General features: G+C 39.2%; 1 protein-coding gene across 6 annotated transcripts in view; it reads right to left on the minus strand.

The window, feature by feature from the left end:
* stxbp5b (syntaxin binding protein 5b (tomosyn)) overlaps positions 1 to 19,175 on the minus strand; it is a 29,606-nt gene extending 10,431 nt beyond the window's left edge. For all 6 annotated transcript variants that reach the window (XM_042437094.1, XM_042437093.1, XM_042437091.1 and 3 more), the window contains exons 1-18: positions 18,670 to 19,175; positions 16,707 to 16,804; positions 12,938 to 13,019; positions 12,467 to 12,567; positions 11,112 to 11,246; positions 9,317 to 9,380; positions 8,086 to 8,169; positions 5,855 to 5,978; positions 5,527 to 5,605; positions 4,624 to 4,778; positions 4,448 to 4,520; positions 3,553 to 3,700; positions 3,334 to 3,401; positions 3,193 to 3,233; positions 1,985 to 2,205; positions 1,314 to 1,498; positions 803 to 928; positions 464 to 615 (exon numbers count right to left, since the gene is read on the minus strand). In XM_042437094.1, coding sequence (XP_042293028.1) covers positions 464 to 615; positions 803 to 928; positions 1,314 to 1,498; positions 1,985 to 2,205; positions 3,193 to 3,233; positions 3,334 to 3,401; positions 3,553 to 3,700; positions 4,448 to 4,520; positions 4,624 to 4,778; positions 5,527 to 5,605; positions 5,855 to 5,978; positions 8,086 to 8,169; positions 9,317 to 9,380; positions 11,112 to 11,246; positions 12,467 to 12,567; positions 12,938 to 13,019; positions 16,707 to 16,804; positions 18,670 to 18,813 — 2,080 coding nt within the window. In that variant the 5' untranslated portion in view covers positions 18,814 to 19,175. The remainder of the gene's footprint in view (positions 1 to 463; positions 616 to 802; positions 929 to 1,313; positions 1,499 to 1,984; positions 2,206 to 3,192; positions 3,234 to 3,333; positions 3,402 to 3,552; positions 3,701 to 4,447; positions 4,521 to 4,623; positions 4,779 to 5,526; positions 5,606 to 5,854; positions 5,979 to 8,085; positions 8,170 to 9,316; positions 9,381 to 11,111; positions 11,247 to 12,466; positions 12,568 to 12,937; positions 13,020 to 16,706; positions 16,805 to 18,669) is intronic.
* Between the last annotated feature and the right edge of the window lie 4,284 nt (positions 19,176 to 23,459).

The following is a 23,459-nucleotide window of genomic DNA, read 5'->3' on the forward strand; positions in this document are numbered from 1 at the left end:
AAAGACATGAAAGAAACTAAAACAAACAAGTAAACACGGCTTATGTATTGTTTTATTATTCAAACAAATCAAAAGATGATTCTATTACAGCAGAGCAGCTTTGATACAGCATATACTCCGAGTGCACAGATCACTAACATGCATGCTCCACTGTCCAATTGAACAGATGGAGAATCTGTCAGTGATGCCCCCTGCTGAGGGAGAGGAGCTACTGCAGGGGGCGGCGCTCATGGTGCGAAGTCGAGGCGGCTGCCAAGCGTCAGCCCTCCCTCTCTAACCCACCTCTAAAAGCCAGAGTCAGGGCCATTCAGCTAACTGTATCAACTGCTTTAGTAACACAGAGGAATATGACATTAGTAAAGAAATGTAGGGTTTATTTCAGGTCAGATGTGTTAGCCAAAGCGGTTCAGGTACTTAGCTACAGTATGGAGAGTGACCAACAAATTGCTGGAGTGCAGCTCACCTCCAGAGGGCTGTCGTGCTTTGCGTGGGGAATGAGGCTGCCTCTGGTACGGGTCAGACGGGCTGTACAGCTCTGATGTGCCCATGTTGAGAAGCAGAGTTTTCTGGAGGTAGTCCACCACAGCCAGGCCATTACTGTTCCCAAACACCACACTGCAACACAGCAGCGATGAGTACACTTTGGATTCAACCAATATTTTTATGTATTTGTTCTTAATAGTTGTGTGACAGGATGCTATTAGGTATAACCACCACTGTCAGGACAAGTGTGGGCATAAAGTTGAAGTGATCTCATTAAACCCATGTCAAAATATCAAGTGTTCTGCCCGTAGAGACTTACAGGCCGTAGGAGGAGTTGATAGCCAAGCTAGTGATCGGCTGAGGCGGCTCCCCGCTAACCCACACCAGCTGGATCACCAGCTCCACCTGGTAGCCCGGAGACTGCTTCAACGGGGAGCTCCGCACCCTGCATCAAACACACAGCGGGATGAGACAGCAGGCTACACTTTACTGAGTTCCCTGGAATAAATGATCACCTTGTGGCTAAGCTAAACTGACGATATCATCACTCATTATTATTGCTATTCCCCACTTTCCCCTTTTTTTTACTGTCAGACTGTCTTCATCACTCATAATATTTTTATAAAGAGGATTATTTCCCCAGTGTTCTGATGCTCTGATGTAGAAATTCTGTGAAGGATTTAGTAGATGACTGGAAGAAGTTAATTTAATTTACTTAAATTATCTTTTTGGCATCAATTTTTGGTCTACTCAGTGACACAATCACATAAATGGCTGAGCCCAATTCTACTTTTTATGCAAAATGAGCAAGACAATGTAATTGTTCATACTGGAGGCATGGTATATTGTCCCGTGGTCCATCAGAGGAGTTGCTGCCTATGGAGGGATGAGTGGGAGGCTCAGTCTCCTGAGGGCTGGAGGAAGCTCCTGGGGTTGGCAGGGTGGGGGTATGCTCCCCTCCTGGGTCAGGGGAGTCCACCTCGCCAAACTCACACTGCATTCGCACCTCCAAAAGCTAAACATAAGAAATAATGTGGGTCAAGCTCTGAAGAAGGCTGCCGAAATGTCAGCATAAAGAGTTAAGTCAGTGCTGCATAACTGTCAAAGTGCTCCTGCCTTTTTGAAAGTTTTTGTGCTTGTTTGCTGCCTACAGTTATCATGACGTCTTGTGCAGTAGAGCACACCTCCCTGCAGGTTTGAGCGAGGAAGTTACACTATAGACTGACAGTAAAAAGGCTTGACATGTTTGACCTCCACTTCTCAAAATGCCTGCAATGCATCTCTCCTACCTTGGATGAAATCATGCCAGAACCAACATTTTTCTCCGTGCTGTCACAACCTGACCTGTCTTACTGTCCCAAAAAAGAAAGGGAAACTGACTGTGTGCTCTTAAATAAAACATTTCAAGACTAAAATTTAAAAAATACAGTGTTATATAAGGATTAATTTGTCCTGCACTGTTTCTGATGCCACATTACCTGGACAATGACTATTTACCCACCTGCACAACTTCAGTGGTGACTTCTTGTTTGCTGAATCTATAGACGATAACATGGGCTGACACCCCGGCCACACAGAGCATCCTGCTCTCTGGGCACCAGGACAAAGTCTGGATGGCAAACGGGTCCTCCTCTACTATATCTGTATTTGCCTTCTCCTCCTTACCACGAGCCCTCTCAAACACCTTGGCAGTCTTTAGCTTGTACAGCACTTGAAGCATTACTTTGAGAAGAGTGAAAAAAGAGGTTAGAACAATATGATAATCTACTGCCTATAGGTAATGTACCCTGGGTAGCAACCAGATCTGAATAGGATATAATGAAGTGTGTTCATGCCAACAATATTGTCCAAGGCAGCATGTAGTCCACACTGGGTGTGATATGTAGAATCATGTAGTGAACATATTAATTTATGCAGATGATAACGTTGTGTACACTTATGTTAAAAGAGAGTAGAGGGCTGCTTCAAAACTTACTATGGCCATAGAAAAGGTCACAGAGACATTTGATCAATCTGTTGATCTGTTTCTTAGCCTAAATGTCAGAAAAACCCTGTGAATGTGCCTCTATAATATCTGAGAACAACCACTTCAATCTAGTGATTCATATTCAAGAGGAAAGAATGACTGAAGTTTAAGAGGCAAACTGAAATGATTAAAATACATCAAATACAACTTTGTTAATTTTAGGAAAAAGAGAAACTTTCTTTCCTAAATTGCTGCCAAAATATTTTATACATGACAAGGTACTTTCCTATGTACTAACTTGGAATGAGGGTACATGAAGGGCCATTACAGCGATTACTCAATCACTTCCAAAAGTCTAGATAAAAAGTCCAAGCAATATCATGACTGCAAATGATTATATTATTCTACTGAAATGTGTCTTGTGTTCAGAACTTTGCATAATTAAGTTTCTCCTTCACAGCATGATTTTGTCACCTTGTGAGAAAATAAGACTATCTGCATGTACATTGCACTGGCTTTTACATTTTTCATCTTTGCAGACTTCAAAGACTTTATATGGTGACATGAAAGTATGTATTATTGTTGCATGGACTGGACATTTGTATGCATTTAATTTTAACCTGAGATGGGACTGGAGATGGAAATACATTCTGAACTTTATCTAAATCTTTGGTGCACAAAATATTTCTTTATACACATTTTATACAACAACATACACAAAACAAATAACTAAAACTACTCACATGCAGAAGCATCCCAAAATTTGATCGACCCATCAGCATGTCTATTTTTGGGGGAAAAAGCACAATATTGAAAAAGAATATAACCTAATTTGTTCACAGTGCAACAAAATCAAAGTTGTGCATGAATCATCAATTACTAACCCAGTGATTATGATCTCTGGGTAACTTTGTGTGCCTTGGCCCCAGTTCCCCCCACTAATGGGCCATTCCTGTAAAAATGAGAAAAACATGTTAAATTAATAAATGTACTACTATGAAACTTCTTTCTGCATTGCTACCAGTTTCTAAATATACAAATGTCTCTTAAAAATTCCAATGTCTCATTCATTTTAACCAAGATTAGACAGAGGAGTAGCCTACCTTCTTGCTGTAACCTTGTCTCTTTTGCCGGCTGCCAATGGAGTAAAGTGCAGGAACAAGTTCAGCAGGGCAGTCGGCAAAGTACTCACAGCAGGTCACTGGTGACTCATGGATAGTCAGAGGATATGGATTCTCAAATATCGGGTACCTGTCAAGGAAATGTGCCATAAGTTAAATCTGAAAATAAATTGCATCACCATTAATGTACCTCTCTTAGTTTCAAAACATCCACAATGAGATGGGAGGAAATTTAGGTATTTGGGGGAACTATTGGACATAATAAATCAAACAAAAACAAAGACTGTATATTCACTGATTAAGTTGTTATACACACCCACTGACAGTGTAAGATGTAACAGCATTAAAATGCTAACACTTTATCGGGAGAGGAAAGGCAGATATTTGGAATAAAATTGCCCTTTTTTGAATATAGTTGGCATATAATGATAAATAGAGGCAAAATATACCCCAGTAACAAAGAAACATTAATATTAAAGTAAAAAGAAAAACATAGTCCTTAACAACAAATCAATTCCATTTGGGATAAGAAAGATAAATTACACATTTAAAACTTTTATCGAATATTTGAAATATAGGAGTAGCTAAAAAACAGACATAAGTGACTGTGACAGGTCGTGTGTATTCTATAAACATTCAATAGTACAGTTTCAAAGAGATTGATCATGACTTAGTCATTTTTTTCACCCACATATTTATTAAATTAAATCTATTTAAATTGGAAATGTCTACTTAGCTGACTAAAATGATCAATATAATATATAATTAGCATTCTCTTGCTGACTCATAGTGTTTATCTGTATATTATACTCTTTTACATGCACATCACAAAATACTAAATAAATATTAAACCCTGTTTAGAAAGCAAAATACTCACCCAATCTGCCCGAGGTCTATTAAAACTAAATCCCTCTCGAGGAGGACCACCACAGCATAAGGCTCCTGAAAGTCTGCCAAAAAAAAAAGACAAAAAACAGACAAAACAGCACAAAATTAACAGAGATAATGATGTCATTTCATTGGGCTAATAAAGACTGAAGTGTTGCAGCTCACCATTTGGATATGGAGTTTCACACAGCGTTAGGAAATCTACAATGGGGTAGTCCATCTCCAGGACGGCAGTGCTCTTTCCATGCATCACAGTGAGACAGGCTCTTCTCCCCACGGTATCGTAAGACAAACCTCCAGATAGGACCATGAATGGGTCCCTGAGTTCAGGAAACACACACACACAAACATTTTAATTACTTATTCAGTCGTTTGTTTTTTGTTGTTGTGAGAGTGAAAAGCTACTAGGTCCAATCAATGGTAAATGGATAAAGAGGGACACCAAAATTTTACTGTTGTGCTTTCTCTGGAGATGATTTGGCCCCATTTCAAGAAAGTCTATGATGGGAAAAGCCTACTTTTCTTAATTATAACGACAAACCTAGATTAATCCCTATCTTCTAATACCTGAGAAAAAAGAATTCCAGTAGATTATGGCATGGCTAAGGGATAATTAGATCAGTTTCAGTGAAATAGCGCTTTCATGCCCGCATCAATTCTACAAAAGGCCAGCATATGGGAAAAGCTTTGTTTTTAATTTCTTTCTCACGTGAAACATGAAAATGAATCATCAGTAGACAACAGACTTTTGTCCTTTTATTTTGTCCTCTTGATGTAACGTGCTTGATCACAATGAATAATTTGTCACGATCAAAAATCAGTTATCGCACAATCGCAGCAAAACAAAGCTTATGAGAAAAAAACATGTTACAAACAAAAAGGGCCTCGACAGATTTCCAACTAATTTTCACCAGCGTGAGGACGGTCAACAGGACTGGCCTGTTAAGATATATGCCATGATGTTAGAATAACAGGAAAGGCTGCTTTCAGTACAGGATATGGATCCAAAACACTGTCGGTAAGACACAGGATGGGTGGAGACTTGCTACCGTCCACCATCACACTTACCCAGCCCTTGTTGTTTTGTACTCCACCTTCAGGATAGGCTTGCATGGTTCTGGCTTTTTTCCATCCTTAGGCTGCTTTCCTAGTGGAGGTAAAAAAAAATGCACATCATTTAATTTTGCAGAAGTACAGGCAAAGTGTGCACAAACAGTAGAAAGTGGTGTAAATATTACTGTACACACGGGGACATCTGTTTTGTACATCTCTAAGATTGGTAGACTTTGAGCTACAATATGTGCTTTTACAGACATGGGTGGTTTCCATTCAATATGCCTGTGTGTGTGTGTGTGTGTGTGTGTGTAAACAATTGTGTGTATACAACAGTTCCTACCATGTGGTGTGATGATCTGTGCAGGCTTGGCTGGAGCTCGTACATTCCATGTGGTCAAAGTGCCATCAGAGTGGCTGCAGACAAACTGTTTACCCTCATGGTGCCAGGCGACTGAGTGGATTGCCTGGAAGACACACAGCAGCACATCATGAGTGTGTGACACATGAAGTAGATAGACATTTTTACAGCTGGGGGCACTGATATATTTGTAGCAGCTCTGTGTGCAACCTGTTTAAACATTCATTCCTGTGATATTCTCTGTTTTTCTTACTGTCCACGAATACACATGAATAGACCAAAAGCAAAAGTGCGTTAGTCATCTCTCAATATTTTCCGACTTCCCTAGACTGTCTGTGGCTCTCAGCCCCAAGAACGTTTGATTCTCCTGGAGACATAAATCTTTAAAAATGGGTCACGGATGTAAAGTTGCAACGACTAAATCATTTCTTAAAAAACTGGGCACTTTTACTCAACTACTCAGACAGGAGTATGTGATTGTTTATTTAAGTTTCCTGCACCTTTCTGGTGTCCAGCCCATATGGGCTTACAAGACACTAAACAATAATAACCAGGATGGCCACATGACAAATCACGATGTCCAGTTCCACAGAGAACAGAGAGAATATTTCAGAGCATTCGGTTTATATGGCAGAAATGTCCTGATATGACGGATATGATATGATGTTCTCTGACTTAGCTGCCAAGCATCTCCTGTAAATCTCACCAAAACAAAAATCTACAAATTAAAAAGCCAACTCAACATATCAGCTTCTGACAACGAAAACAGATCAAGATTTTTCCAAATTGGATCTAATTCCTCAAGTCACTGTACAAAGGGCAATGAAATACAAAATGAAATTCATACTCGACAACACCAAGATCATAAAAAAAAAGACATGAATGTTGCTCTTCAGGAATATATTTATACCTGCCAGCAGTAAAGTACCAGTTCTTAACTGAGTACACAAGGACCTTTGCCTTCTCTGTAAATTTAATTTTACATGTGGTTCTGTGTAGTAATCGTCTTTAATTAGAATGTAGTTTCTAAGCTTCAGTTTCTTATAAATGTCCTCCTTCTATTGTTCGTTGTTAATAGTTTTTCTTTGACTGTATTTATATTACACTGCAGGTTATTCCTGAAAATAGAATTCAAATCAGAAAAGAGAAAATACTGCAGCGACCTCTCTCGACCAAGGATAACTGTTAGCTCAGTCCCAGTTAAAGATCTTTCTGGTCAGTCTTTCCTCCGGAAACTGAATAATATATGGTTGTTCTGCTCTTCGCGTTGCTTTCTAAAATGTATAATCTGTGTTTTGTCACTATTAATGGTCAGTCTCCATTTACTACACCATAAATTCAAAATATTTTACATTTCTTGTACATTAATCTGTCACTGCAACCAACACTATATCATCAGCATATAACAAAACGCTTAAATTCATATTATCAATCACTATACCTAGATTGGCCTGCTTAATTTCTTTAGCCAAGCAATTACATAAAGGGCAATAATGTCGGGGAAAGTATATCCCCCTGCTTCACTCCAAATGGAGTAGGAAACCAGCCAGTGTTTATTAAATAAATTAAATTATTGAACTGCAAACACAAAACTGGGGCTTTGTAGGAGTAAATGCTGTGTTTTTTGGGACTATTTTCAGACGGGGATTAATACAGATTTAGTGACACTAGCGAGTACACACAGCAGCAGGATGCATGTGGAATTGACACAAAATAAACTACAATGCTCATCGTAAAAAAAGGAACATGTCACACAGCACAACAGTGCAGTTTATGTGTTTTTTTAGTAGTTTTTGGAGTAGAGCTCAGCCTTTGGTTACATAGGCAATACTTTGAATTTCATGGGATCAATTCATTGTTGATTCTGGTCTTTTCATGGCATTTGTTGACAATAACAAAAATATAGAATATCGCCAGACTAATCCTTTAACAGTGCTAGGGTACTATATTTTTTTCTGCTTTAAAAATGCTTCTCATCTTCTTGAAGAGCAAGTTGATTAGGAAGTTGGCATTATAATCCACAAACTTGTTTCTGTTTTTCTTGTATTTCTGGTTTCACAACATTAAAACATTTGTGAGCCACATGTGATGGAAGAGTAGATTATGCAAAACATGACAAGACCAAACATATTGCTGAGACAATAGTCAGGAAACCCTGAACAAACTAACTAATACCCACACAAGAGTTCAGAAGAAAGGAAATATTACCTTACCTCATCATAATTGTAGCGGTAGTCAGCTTTTTTGCACTTCAAATCCCACAACACTACTACGCCACACTCAAATCCAATCAGGAGCTGCAACAACAAGAGAAGCAAAGCACAGCTCAGCTGACTGCAATAAAACCACATTCTGGCATATATAACTGAGCCTGGAGTTAATCTGGCTGTATCGTCGTCACTGTCTCTCAAGCTCATGTTCAGGATGGATCATTTTTAACAATATTTATACACTTTATGTGCATAAGTTCTCAATCATTTCCTAGGATGTTTCTTTGAAAGAACTATGTAATTTGGTACTAATTATTGAGAAAATTGACAACGTCCTTGGCCAGTAAAAATAATACACTAAGTACCAACTAATTTATTGACTTAGGTGTACCAGAAAATTCTGTAGCAGATGTGTAGTTGATTTCCAGAGGAATTTCCATAAAATAGCAGCTTAAATCTATATGAATTCCATTACAAGGGATCCAACTAAGAACCACTAAATACTGGAATATTGGAAAACTGAATTTTCAATATTTTTTTGACTTGAATGCCTTCCTGCATGTCATTAACAACTATACACACACACACACACACACAAAAAAAAACATTTTCGGTTGACCTTCTGTGCTGACTTTTGGTTATGCTGGCAAATAGATGGAATGAATTATTTGGAAGGCAGCCAATTGAACACAGTCTTATTTTTTCTATTTAATTTTCCATGTGACTCTTAAGAAATTACAGTAACATATATGTGCCTTTCAAGGGAATTACCAGGAAACTATGGAACTTGTAAAACTAAGAGTTAACTAACAATATAAAATAATAAAAATAAATTAATATAAAAACCTAAATCAATCATGATAAATAAATACTTTGTGACATTAAATACAGACAAAAACCTTCAAATGAGCAGCATTAACTTGTTAACTTGTTGCATATCTCCACCTCTTCTGCAACACATTTCTTTCTTTAACATTGATGAAGTTTACAGTAAAATAAAACCTACTGCTCTTTGATTCTGACACCAAAATCTGATGTTTAACATTGATGTTTTAATTAGCTGAGAATGTTCAGCTATCATTCTACATTGTAGTTGCACAAGGCGTATTGACGTTGTGTCGTCTGTGTTGGGCCAGTTATCCATAGAAAAGTACACCACCGCATGACAAAAAAATGTGTGATTTTGTGTTAGGTTTTTAGGGTAAAAACATATCTCTGTTCCATTATCAGTTACCTTTCCTTCATCCATGGGGTTATCACTGATGTGCACAACAGGCCCTGGGTGTGTCTTGGTGGATCTGTGCAAGTTTAAGGGGGAGAAGAGGCAGACAGAAACAGATAAAGTGTGTGTAAATATAAGAATATTTACATTTTGTGGGTCATGTATACCTGATCAGTAAAATGTAAATGACGCTTGTTTAAAACATACTGTGTAGTGTTTAGAGGGAGAGGAAGATAGGAAGCCAATTAGGGAAGTAGTCCAAAAAGAAAAACAAAAACAGTAAAAGTAGAAAACCTCAGGTCGTGCGCAAAAGAAAAACAGCGTGTTTATAAGATGAAAATGTGCATCAGTGCAACAGAAGATAGAGACACGACATATGAGAGAGACAAACAAGAGAGAGAGAGGGAGTGGGGTCACATGAGGGTCTATGAGAGATTATAGTATGTGGAGACAGCATCACCGTGGCAACAGAGCAAGGGGCATGGAGGAAGTGAAGGTCTGGCCTAAAGAAAGTGTTGCTGCCTCTGAATGTGGTCTGGCTCCAGTGGCTAATGATCTCATTGCTGCTGATGAGTCGATACAGTCGGAGATGTGGCAGTGAATAAAAGGACAAGGATAGACTGGAATACGAACTCCAGTCCCTAATCACCACAATGTGATGCAGCACTAAAATAAAGAAGCACTTTAATTAAGAATAATGCTAATACATGTGCGTATACAGTATATTTTATAGTCTTAAAAACTATTATGGATTTTGACTGAAAAGGTAGGAAAACAGTATTTTACAAGAACAGTTTAAGCTGACTTAAAGTGGATTCGCCTTAAACTACAACACTAAATAAATATGATTATTAGGACCATGCACTGTTTCTTCCCACTGCAGGAAACCTCAAGCATGAATCCACTAAGACCTGTGAAGCGCTGTGTTTTACATTTCATACTACTTTTCTTTATTCATGCCGTCTACATCCCCACAGTCAGACAGCCAAAATCATTTCCCATCTCCACTGTCTGCTTTTGAGACATTTATCTTAGCTGATGGCACACTTTGGTGTCCTGACACTTTCAACTGCTAGATCTAAAACAGCAATTTATCAGATTCCACCACCAGCCTCACACACATCTTTATACACTGCTTCCAATTTTAGCTGCCAGTCAATGTCTGCAATTATTTTTTTCAGCTCACTGGTAGCTGCTAGAAAAATTACATGGAAAGTGTAACTTCTACTGGCGAAAGTCTTTCATTTTTGTCACAGTACCAATTTTCAGTGCCAATCCTCGCACAGAATCAGGTTCTGCAATACTAATATAACAAGACATGCAATGCTTACTGTTCAGAACATTGGGTGACACAGATTTCATCCACAAAAATCTAATTTTACCTGCATGTGGTGCTTGCCGAGTTATATATGCGGTACAACATTTAGCAGTGCAAAGGATGTGATGTGATGTTCCTTGTGATCCTTACAGTGGGTGTTTACACGGGGGAGTGGGTGACACAGGATAAGTCACAAGGGTTATAAAGTAGGCACTTCTTATCACAGATGTTCTGTTAAATCAGGCTGCAAACACCTCCAGAAGTCTCTACAGAAAGTTCTGGCATAACAGAATCACCACCTCCAAACCGCCTTCAGACCGATCAGAACTACAGTATTCTCGTTTAACAGGACACACTGTCTTTGCCAACACATTCCTTTACGTTTCAGAGTTTCCTGTTTGAGTGTCAACTTCACAAGTGCACAAAGAAGATATGCAAATGGCCGCTAAGGAAAGGGAGGGGAAGACGAGTTGTGAAATACAGACTCACAGTTCGATGGCTTTGTTCCACATGATGACATAGCCTGAGAGAGTGAAGGACTCCACGTTGACAATGTGGATGTTTCCTCTTTCTGTGCCGATGTAAAGCCATTTGCTCTGGAAGGGCAGGTGGCAGTATGTGATTCTGCAAGAGAGAGATCAGGATACATCACAACCAGGCTTTTCATTATCTCATGCCTCAATCCCATCAAAAGAGTCACCCTTGTCCCTAATCATGCTGGTCCAACTGGAAGAAGTAGCAAGTGACTAAGATTTAATTATAAAGGCCTTGCTCTGTGTCACACTAATGAAGGCAGACTATATATAGATCAGTAGGGAGGAATAGCAGAGTAAATACTGCTGTCTTTTCTCAAGTGGAAGGAAGAAACAGTCATACACCACATTTACAGCGTCAAAAGGACAGACCTGATATTAGCTGTTAGTGTTTGTTCATCCGTCCACAGATCATATATGATTACTCAGATAATGATTTTGATAGAACATATGAACTTATGAATAAACCTGGATGGCCAATGTGCACTTGCCTTGTCTTTCTATATTTCAAAAATACATTGATTGACTTAACTGTAAGAGAGGAAGACGCTAAAATATAACTTCAGACACATTATCACCAGAGTTTTTTTATGGCAAAAATGTTGTTTGTTTCTTTTCACACATTCTGCAACATTAGCATTGATTTTATGTCATGTTTTCTGGCCACCTGATGGTTCTATAAGTCCAATATTCACTCCTCTTTAGCTTGTGAAGCAACTAGTGGGGCTAGAGAAACATATCTGGAATTTCTATGTGCTAATTTCGTCTGTCTTCCACTTGGTGCTAGGGAGGTAGTGTACAGTGGATTTATGGGGATGACGAGAGCAGAAATTTAAAGACCAAGAAACCGAAACAATGAGCTAAAAAGAGACAAAAAAAGCTCTGTAGAGCTGAGAAAACTGTAAAGTTAGGTGACAATTCTCTGTGTGTTCATCACTATGAGCATCACCTTAAACCTTACACATAGAGTAGTCATTTGATTCATTATTAATATTAAAAAATATCGATTAGTGCAGCTTTAAAGCTTGAAATGTCAGACTTTACAACTACTTAAGACATCCTCATTTTCATAAAGTAATCTAGAAGTAATCTTTCTATGTGGTTAAAGAGGAAAAGCCGAGTTGTTGCACTACCACTAGAAATAATGCATTATTTTCCAAGATCTGATGGCAATGAAGCAGCTAATTATACACCGAGAAGCATGCAGCCAGCTGTGAGGGCTGTTTCCAAATTTTGTTCACACTTCACAGAGCGACAGATGCATCCTCACTGCAAACAGAAGAAGCGGAGAGAAAGAAAACATGACTGTACCTCTCCCTGTTGAACTTCAGAGAATGCAGGATAGCAGGGATTTTTTGCCTCAGGTTCCACAGGTGGATGCTGTCATCAGCTAAGGCACTCACCAGCGCCCCCTATATGGAGGGTCAGAAACGAGGCGATTACTACACAATTAGCATAAATGAGGCAGTTTGATATGGTTGTATTAGGGGCACACAACTATGAGTGCATTACAGAGGCATGTGGGTCACAAAAACATTACTTTTTAATCAATATGATGCTAAAAGCACAGTTCACACAACTAGTAGTGATTCGTGACCTATAAACATTGAATAAACACCAGCGTCTACAGTACCAGCTAATGGGAACATGCATGCTTGGATGCAGGAGACAGTAGACAGACAGAGTGGGGGGGGGGGGGGGGGGGGGGGGGGGGGGCGTTGAGGAGGAGGATGAGGAGAGAAAACCAAACAAAGAGAGAAGGAACAGGTAATGACAACAAACCTCGTTGATCAGGAACTGGAGCTGGATGACAGCAGCACCGCTCTCATGCTGACAGTAACACTCCACACCCGCACGGCCAAAGCTTAAAGTCGCCTCAGTCAAAGAAAACTGGACAGTTGCCAGTAGAGTTTACACAGAAATGTGAGGGAAAAACCCTGTTCACAATCTAAAAATAGTGAAAAATGTGCTGAACTGATCACTCTCTAAAGTTACTTCCAGCCTGCTGAATGTGTTTTTCATATCAAACAATATACAAAAAAAAGGTTCCAGAGCTTTCCATTTTTATCTATCTGAGTGTAAGTTGGGATTTTCAGGTTGCATTCCTAAACAGACACTGGCAAAAACAGGAAACAAATCAAACAGCTGAGTTATAAATAACATCTGCGGGCCCTGTCTGCCTTATTTATTCACGTGTCAGCCGGTATGAGAGGAGCATGATTAACTATTTGACTCTTTAAGCACAGGTCAGAGAATCCCCGCCTGCTAAATCTGTTCATTAAAAAACAGCCAGGCCATACAATCAGCCAACAGTAGACGTCAGGCCTTAATTTGAACTGCTTGTGAACTAAAAGAAGAATGGCAAAAGGGAGACTGTGGCCACAGCAGAAGACTGCCACGTAGGCAGCAGGACTGTGATGTATCCCACCGAAAAAAAAAAAAAAAACACCAAATACTTTCACAAACCACACAGAAATGAGAAGCACAGAGAGGAAAAGCTATGCTATTTCAACCAGCCTGTAATCACTCTCAAAGAGATAGTATGTGCACCGAATCATGCACAGCAGCACAAAAGACGAAGGAAGTGGCACAAGATCTAATCACAGAGAGAACCTCCAGACAGGCGAATTAGCCACCAAGACTTAAAAGGTGCATCTCTTCTCATACTGAACAAAAACTCTACAGCCCGACAGTTGTGTCGCTATCTGAGTCCATTTTGAGCTGACACAGCATAGTAAGTCTGAATAGGATTAACCCAGCTGTGGTCAAACAATCCCTCAGTGCCTTAAACAAACTAAGGTGGGGTTGCAAGAGACCGTTTCAGGACAGGCTCAGCAGTGGGCATCACTTCTGCATATGGATGGAGGCAAACGCAGACTTTAAGACTTTTAGCTGGCGCCAGTCGAAGGCCGTTGGCAACCGAACTCAAATTCACCCATGACCTTTCTGTCCAGTTTTAGCTCCAGGCCCCACAAGTTCTGTATAATTTGTCAGAATTATTAATGAATATCATGTCTCCACAGGTCCGCAATGGATTTTGAGGAGTCACTAAGTCTGTGTCATAGCTTCTGGTTGTGCAAAAATATGTAACACTGTTATTTCTTCATATTGCTCATATGCAGCAGCAGCATCATTTCAGCAGCTTTACTACTGTTGACATACATATTGTTGCTGCCTGTTAAGTGGGCTGTGTGGATTAACTCATCGGTGTACGACAATGTTAAAATGTCTAGGGTCTTAACTGAGTCTAATGCAATGTGGGTTAATAGTGCTGCTGAGCCAAGCTGCTTTCTAGGCTAGCAGGAAATTACTGAGATGAACCTCAAAACGAGATTTTATCACTGTGGTGAGTTAGTAGTTGGAACTTCCTTATACGCTTAGCAGTTTGATCATGATCTAAGCCTTTAGTATGATCATGGGAGCCACAGATACAAACTACAAAGTCTATCAAGTGAGACTGTTTTAGAGTATAATACTCGGTTCCCTTGACTATATTTCTAATGCAGCCTCATTAGGAGAACATATGCTTCAAGGATTGAATGAGCACAGGAAGCATTCTAGTCAACTGTGACTTTGCATGTAACAAAATATCTTGCTATGATGGAAAATAATGTGATTGGATTGAAATTATTTGCAATATTTCATGTTGTGCCAGATACAAAATATACAGTCCATTTAGTTTAGTATTTTCCATCCACTGAGTTCTTAATATTGCAGAAAATAAAACACTGTAGTGCCAAACTTTCCGGCACATTCTGAACATTTTTTTTTTAGCTTTTACAAGGGTTTTCATGGTGTTCCCAAGAGTATAAGACATTAAAGTCAAACCCTGTGTACATCAACACTTCCCCTTTTGGTAAACCAACATGGTTCACCGCAGCATTTCAACATCAGCAGGCTTTCTCTGGTAGTCATTTGATAATCATCACTGCAGGAAGTCTTAAGCAAGCTAGCTCACAAATGAAAAAACACAGAAAATGTTCCTTCTAAAAGCTTACACTTTGTTGCTGCCAAAAGAAGAGGAATCTACAGGCTAGTTCACTGGAAACTTCATCAAACCAGCACGACCAATCAGCTGCGAGGGTATATCGCAATTGAAAGAAATGCAATGTTGTGTAATATCTCATCCATTTTGCACAAACTTGGCATTTCCTTTAGGATGCAACAGCAAATTAGAGTACTCAGGGAAGAAGCACCAAGTTGATTTTTTTTAAAAGTATCGAAATATTCACTGACAATTATTCTCTAGTGGGTCCAATTTTTTAAACTAATGTTTTACTTCGCCTCTAACTCAAAACACAGGGGAAGTTTATATTTTGCAACGGCAAGATTTAAGGGCATGCGCGTATCAGAAAGAGCAGTGAAGTGTCTACAGTAACACACTGATTAAAACACTGAGGTAGAGACAGATCTTTTAAAAGCAGACATTTATTGCTTGTAGACACCTCATTGAGCTTATGTCTACTGAGCTGTGGCACCGTTACCAAACTCCAGGGGCAATGAGGTGGATCGATACAGCCTGTCTTTTGATAAATGGACCAATTGCCTGAATGACAGTAATCCCATCAGCTCCACCTTGCACATTAGGACAACATGGAAGCAGTGTGTGTTCTCTGGGAGTCGCCCTGTAAACACAATACTCTCTTAATCTGGAGAGTGGATAAAGACGACGATCGAGCCACCTCCAATGAAAATCTAAATAAGGCAGATGGGCCTCCCATGCAGGATGTCACCATAAAGAGAAACCCTGAGTATTTACACTAACAGGCCGACCCTGAAGTCATCTTGCAAACAGCATAACCTGGATATGACTAGACAAGCACATGCAGCGTTTAATAGTCTGGAATCCGGGGGGCAGTTTTGTTGCTGTGACTCACAGAAGTTACTGGTTAGCTCTAAAAAACTAATTTCTATCTTCGCATACAAACAAATACAAAACTGACTCCCAGTTGCCCAAGGAGCTGCACAGCACTGTAGCAGCTTGAATGTGTGTGTGTGTGTTGTGCAAGTCCAGTGATGTTTACAGCACATATGAAGTGACATCCTGGCACAGAATGGGCAGCACAGTTGATGAGGTTGGCTCCTCGGCATATGGCAGAGGAGCTGTTCATGCTACTGCAGAGATACCACTAATGAGCCCGGGTGCTTCAGGAGAAGGAGGCTGCTGGCTGCAGAGAAACACATCCTAGCTAGTGTCTACCTCTGAGCCCTCCACTTCCCTCAATGTGGTTTGGATTTTCTTTTTGTTGTGTTTGATGACAGGAGGCATAAAAAAGGTCACTCACTGTATGAATTCCCAAGACATTGTGGAATGTTGACGGGCGGCTCGATCATATGATGTTTTCAGAGAGGATGTCAGGAAGTTAGACGTGGGTCTACTGTGTGTTGTTTTGTGTGCGTGTGTATGTGTGTGTGTGTGTGTGTGTGTGTGTGGGAGGGGTGGGAGAATGTAGAAAGAAAATCACTGGATTCATCCAAGCTTTACTTTCCTTGTATGGCTCTTGTCACTTTCATTTTCACATGAAAAAAGAAAAAAAAAAAAAAAGGATACAGCCTCAAAGCTCCAGTCTGAGTCCCGACGGCCAAGATTTTCTGCACGGGGTCAAAAGCCATTGAGGATGGTTGATATGGGAAGCCATGGCGCACAGTCTGTAGGAAAGAGCAGAACTGATATCAGTGATATTGAGCCAGTGAATCAATCATCCGCTACACAGTCAAGCTGGTATTACTGGAGAAAGAACATTATCATAATCTCCACGAAATGTAATCCATCAATGTGGAAAATTAGTCTCATTATCAAAATAAATTAGATAAAGCATAAACATTAGTGCAAAGGGGGAACGAAATATTTTTCCTGATCTGCCTGACATGTGTGTGGGCTGAAGCCTGTAAAACATCAGTAATAAATTCATTTTATCCATCTTAAGGCGCACATTTGCAGTCTCAGAGAGCACTTCATTGCCAGGATCTTGCAGCGCTACAGCCACCAACATGTTACCATAATCAGGAATCTATAACTCAATTGTTTCGCGTTAGAAACCCTGCCCAGCCATGCATGAGCTCTGTGCAGCTTGCAGCAGGATTATGTAACAGGTAATGCCATGGCCCCGTAACCTGGGGACCTGACCTATTCTGCTCCCAGCTGGGGTAGACGCTGGTGGGCTGGCTCTACAAGATGTTCAACACATTTCACACACAAGCATTTTTATTTACTAGAACTGGCCCTGAACAGATCCTTTCTCAACACGTTTTAGTTTGACGTATATGGGACAGATTAAACAGTTCTTGTTCTGTGTAAAAATGCATGCAAAAGTTTAGTAGAAGCTAATATGATTTCAAGACAAACTAAATGGGTTTCTACCAAACTGAAGATCTTTTTACCACCACATTCCCATTTTCTTACTGTCCTTCCACCACAGTTCAGTTAGTAAACAACATACAAGGAAACACAAAGATTTTTTTGCTTCAGCTGAACTAGATGTGTGTTATATTAGAAGGATAGGTTCACAATTTTTCAAGTCTGTCATATTTGCAACAGTCAGGTGCAAATATCAACACTGAAAGAGGTTTTCCTTGCTGGCTTTTAAAAGATCTCATTCAAATGTGCTTTCAGTGTAAGTGATGGGGGGCCAAAATCAAGTCTTTTGGTGCAAAAAATGCAGTAAAAAGTTGATCTGAAGCTTATTTTAGGCTTCGGTTAGTCATATCAAGTGGATATCTGCCACATTTAAAGTCTTTTTAGCATCATATTCCCTCTTTATGTTTCCTGTTTGAGCTGTATTGGAAGTATGGTAACAAAAGGAGGGACTTTGGCACTAAAAAGACTTGATTTGACTCATTTGGACTGCTGGACTCACAGTAGCTTCAAGTAAACTTTCAAACACATCTTTGCACAGAAGGAGGCTTGTGGATTTTGTCCCCATCACTTACATTGTAAGTGCAATATGAAGACATCTTGTAATGTTCAGTATGAAAAGGAGGAATGATTACAGCAAGAAAAACCTGTTTCAGTGATCATATGGGCACCTGACTATTGTTTTAACTCGGGAAAAAAAATTGTGAACATGTCCTTGAAGATAGACTTGAAAAAATGTCAACATACCCTTTCACTGAAAATGTTTTTCCCCCCTCTAAGTGTAACTGCAGTGAGCTGATTAGCTTAGCCAGCTGACTTACAGTAATGATGAAAAACAGTGACTGGAGGCGACGATTCAGTGCAACGCAAACAGCCGTTGGTGCTATGAAAGCCTGAATACAACCACGGTACACAGCCAAGAAAGGCAGTCAATGATTTAAATCCATTCCCTGTCAATGTCTCTACAGCCTTAACTTGCTACTGTAATATTTAAGAGTACTATTTTAGTGTTTTAAGTCCCGTACACTCAAGTTATTTCCATCCCAATGAGCAGTGCTGATAGAGATGAAAACAACGCCAGTGTTTGGTCACGCCGCTGTCATCTGACTGTCAGTGTGCGAAAACAGTCCGTTAGCTGCTTATTAACGGGAAAACCCACCTTGCACAGCTGAAAATGTTCCGACTGGAGAGTCTCCGGGACAACATCGTTTTCCCTGGGAGTACCCGGCTGGGCAGTTGCGGAGGAAGAAGAGGAGACCGCTGTCAAACCGTCCAGCACCTTCCTAATTTTAAACTTCTTCATTTTCCTCCGGTACAGACGCGACGGTTAAGAAAACAGATCAGGCGAGCTACCATAAATTGGATAGAGAGAGGGGGGTGGGGGGGAGAGAGAGGTAGCTGCTAGCTAGTTAGCCGAAATAACGCACAGTTAATATCTTTCTGTATACATCTCACATGTTACGGAGGGTGTTGCCAGCGCACACTCCAAAAGCACCCGAGTTACGAACATTGATTCAGCGTGTCTCCTCCGATATCAGTGTTAATCCACCATTTATGTGACCAGCTTTGGCGTTATTCGATCGGGATCAATCGTTTCCGTGAGCTGTTTCCCCAGCAGCCAGGACTCAGCGGGTAGCAGACTGGCTACGGAAACGCAGTGAACTGCAGCGGGGATTGAGTCTGCGCACTGCGGGCACCCGGATGCAGGGCTGGTGTTACAGCGCATTCTGTGACCCGTCACATTCGGTGCCCTCGATAGGACTCCCATCCAGCTGTATCGGCCACTGCAAACGCTTTTAACCATGACTGTAATCTGTATATTGATAGCTGTGATGAATGTATGTATGAAACACACACATTTTGATAGATGTTACCACAAATGTTGATCCTGGTACTTTATGTACTTTAATGTGAGATATCTGGTTTGGTCAAGTGGGAAATAGTTATCAAAATGGACTTTCAACAAAGCTTAGAAGAAGCTCATGCTATCTAGTGGAAAAAAATATCAAATAGGACCATCAGTAGGTATAAATATGCTCAAAATAATGTTATCTAATGGAGGAAATGTGGCAGTCAAAGTGTTTGTTAAATAAATGCCTCTAATTTTAAGCAACTTTATAGATATAGGGTAGATGTGTATCATTTTGATTGATAATTCCTCCTACCTGCCACTAATAGCTCTTCATGAGGGAGCAACAACTACATTTATTACAGTAAAACTCAGAAATGGTGTAACTGAAATAAAAACTAATTTACACAGTGTCATTCCTATTGAAAGTGTAAATGTAAAAAGCACAAGAAAACCATGTCATATTATAACTTTAAGAAACCTTCCTTGATTTTGTTATAGCACCACAAAATCCTTTAATGTTTTGCCACAATCCCCAATTTTTTTTGTAACTCTGTACACTGTAACAAATTTGTCTGAAAACATTTTAATTGTGGCAAAAAATGAAGAGTCCACATCACATTTTCAGTTTATTTGTGGCCCCCTGCTGGCTGAGTGTTCCTGAGCAGCCACTTATGTCTCGGGTGGGAGAGAAAGAAAAGCTGCCCTTGTGTGAACTGTCAAACCCTAAAAATATATATATACAAAATAATACAGCAGCAGTGGAAAAAAACATTCCAAGGATGTTGTTTGGAGCCATCAAAACTTGGGCATGTGAATCTTCTTTTAGCATAATCCCCCTCACTAAAGATCTTTCCCACAGAAATTTGATATGAGGGTAGTCCTTTTGCAGTGGTGCCAATGCAGGATCCAGTCTATTGTGTGTGCATGAAAAATAGGCCGTTTTTCCTCCTTTCTCGTGTTCCCGAAGGAGGAAAAACGAGGTTATTTTACCTCCACAGAGAATTATAAATCTAGAAAATCTGGTTATATGAAAGCCAGAAAACCTGGTTAATTGATGACCTTTGTGAACTGTCTTTTTTTTTTAAGTAGCCCATTTTGTTACTGGCTGACTTTTTTTTTTTTTTTTTTACAGCTCCTGTCATTTAGATGGAACATTGTAAGCACCCCTTAATTAATTATCTGTATCCCTGTTTCAGATTATTACTTAAGGGGTGCTTACAATGTGCTTAAGATAGTAGGCTATGCAGTGAATCCCAACATTGTTTTATAATGAAGTAAAACAGATGTACATTGTTTACCTTGAGTTTTTGTGCCACATAGATTCTAGATTTTAAGAAAAAAGTGGACAAATGTAGGATATATTTTGTAAGAGTTAGTTTGCAGCTTAATCTTTTCTCTGGATTTTCACTCTGCTATTTTTTTGCAGTGACCAACAGAAGTCTTTTTTCTTTATAAACCAAAAACCTGCTTCAGTTATAACAGTAAATACTAGGCCTAAATAATATTAGGAAGTTTTATTGGGTCATAAAATTAACTTAAGTGAAAACTGAGCCATTTTCTAGAGATGCAAGAACTCTTATTGCTATTTCTAATGCATTGAATTTTAATAAAGGTGTCTTGTGCTTCTCCCCTCAGTTTGTCTTTATTATGGATATATACCACATATAAAACATATTCTATTCCTATCCATCATTAAACTAGTTAGGGAATAACATCTACATTGAGCATTTCAAACAAAGTGAAGCATAAAATTAACTACAGCGTTTGGAATCTGACTAAGGGAATCCTTAGATGGGTACACACATAGAAAAACATACCATAGACACACACACCAAAAAATAGAAAAAATAATTATAAGGTTTATATATCAAGATTCATATCATTTGTCTTTTGTCTTTCTTTTAAAAAAGTGTTTCTAAAAATAAAAATTGCCAAATTTTGTTAAGTTTTCTGTGGTTCTCTTCAGAATTTTAATATCAATTGTAGTGCACCATTGTGGAAAAGTTGACAAAATAGAATTCCATTGAATGGTAATACATTTCTTAGCTGCCAGTATCTATTTTATCACCTTAATTCCAGTTATCTTGTCTGATATTACCTAATAAACAAAGTCAATGATTTAAAGATGTATCATAATACATGCACAAGTACAAAACACAATAACGTATCTCTAAAGAATAACTTATTCCTGTTATAAACTCCATATTCACTTCTTCACAAAGTTGCACCCCAAGGCTTCCCTGAAGCACTTTGCACATGCATGTTTTGTACACTAGATGGCGCAGTCTACCAACATTACATCATCCTATAGTCTGACAGCATTTTCTTGTGAGGAGGGACCCTCCATACAGCCAAAATTCAGCACCATGGATAGCGCCATATGGATTCCTGCCCCTGATTGGTTTCCTCGATGATGATACAGGATATTATCCATTAATTTTTAGATTCATTACATTTCCCACATTTCTGCACACATTTAGGATGTGCCATTTTTGTGTGAGAGAGAGACTCAGCCGTGTCAAAGAATCCATTCAACACACAGAATATCTATGCAGTAAAATACCTCTCTGGTATTTATGTCTGCTTTCCACAGACAGCGAATACTTAATTAACACAGGCTATGATAAAATGGGTCATTCAAGACACAGTGACAGACAGAAAGAGGCACAGCAGGGATATGGAATACAGCTTTACTCTTTTATCAACCTATTCGCAAGTTTGACTAAATTGAAATTTTCATGCAATCATGAATATATGAACGAAGCTGCCACAGAAACGGCACACTGGAGGGCAGATAAAATAGGGCAATATCAATAATGCACAAGTAATGGGATCTGTTGTGGAGAGTGCGACTCCCATTCAGACTGTCATATTTATAAACAACAAGTTAAGAGGCTAAGCTTTTTGTGTCCGATGTGAAAAAGTATCGGGGCCAGCATCCCTGTTTGACTCCTGAATTTAGGTCTCTAGTATCTGGGACATATATCCATAATTAGCAGTTGTGTGTTACTTCTTCCCTCACTTCCCCTCAGGCACAATTTCCACGTGAGGTAAACTACCTTCCTAGATTTTATGCTGCAGTTCACTCGATCAGCAAAGTGTATGAATGCTGATAAAAGAAAGCAGTATGGGAGTTTTCACACATTTCAAGGTTAAACAGTTTGAAAACATCTACATGACATACCAGGATAGAGCCTGAATTTGGACTTGAGCTACTGTGTGTAGGTACCCAGAGGCAGGATGTAGAACAGTTCCCTAGATGCACAGCAAGGACACTGAAAAGTAAAACTACAGGACAGCAAAGAACAGATCGGTGTGCAAAAATAACCAGAGTAATATACAACATGTCAGTGAACATAAAGGACAAGGTTTCACTCTCACCAAATATCTACAAGACAATGAACAGGATGATATCTCTGAGTTGATGAGTTGAATTAATAACATCCTATTGCTTTCAGAATAAAGATTTGACACTGATTCACAAAGTTTAAAGTGAGGATTTTTATTAGTAGTAGAAGCTTTCATTCAAATGTATTGTAATATGAAAAAAAATTCAAGGGTTTTCTTCATTAAAGAACAAAATATTAAAAAGTATCTACTGTCAAGGCAACATGATTAACAACAAGACCCCATCCATGGAAAAAAAATCCCTTTTTGGAGCTCAAAGTTAACAATAGTTGACAGAAATGGTATTATCAAAGAGCAGAAGCGAACACAATATTCATGTGATGTGTCTGACTTCATTGATACTGTTACATTTGTGACAAATAGAGAAGAAGAAGATGAAGCTCGCCACCCAGAGTTGTATATTTGATTTGTTCTGGTCAACAGTGGTGGAACTAAACTAAATTTACTCAAGTTCAATTTTAGGAACTTGTACTTTACTTGGGGAATATCCATATTTAGCTTTTTAATACTTATACTTCACTACAGTTCAGAGGTAAATTTTGTACTTTTTATTCTGCATTACATTTATCTGACAGCTATCAGTTATTTTGCAGATTAATGAACATATTATGCATTGTTATTCATGAAACTAGCCAACATTATTATAAAATACATTAAAATAATACAATATAACAATGACAGATGACATT

This window comes from Thunnus maccoyii, chromosome 16 (assembly GCF_910596095.1).
Source record: "Thunnus maccoyii chromosome 16, fThuMac1.1, whole genome shotgun sequence".
Classification (NCBI taxonomy): domain Eukaryota; kingdom Metazoa; phylum Chordata; class Actinopteri; order Scombriformes; family Scombridae; genus Thunnus; species Thunnus maccoyii.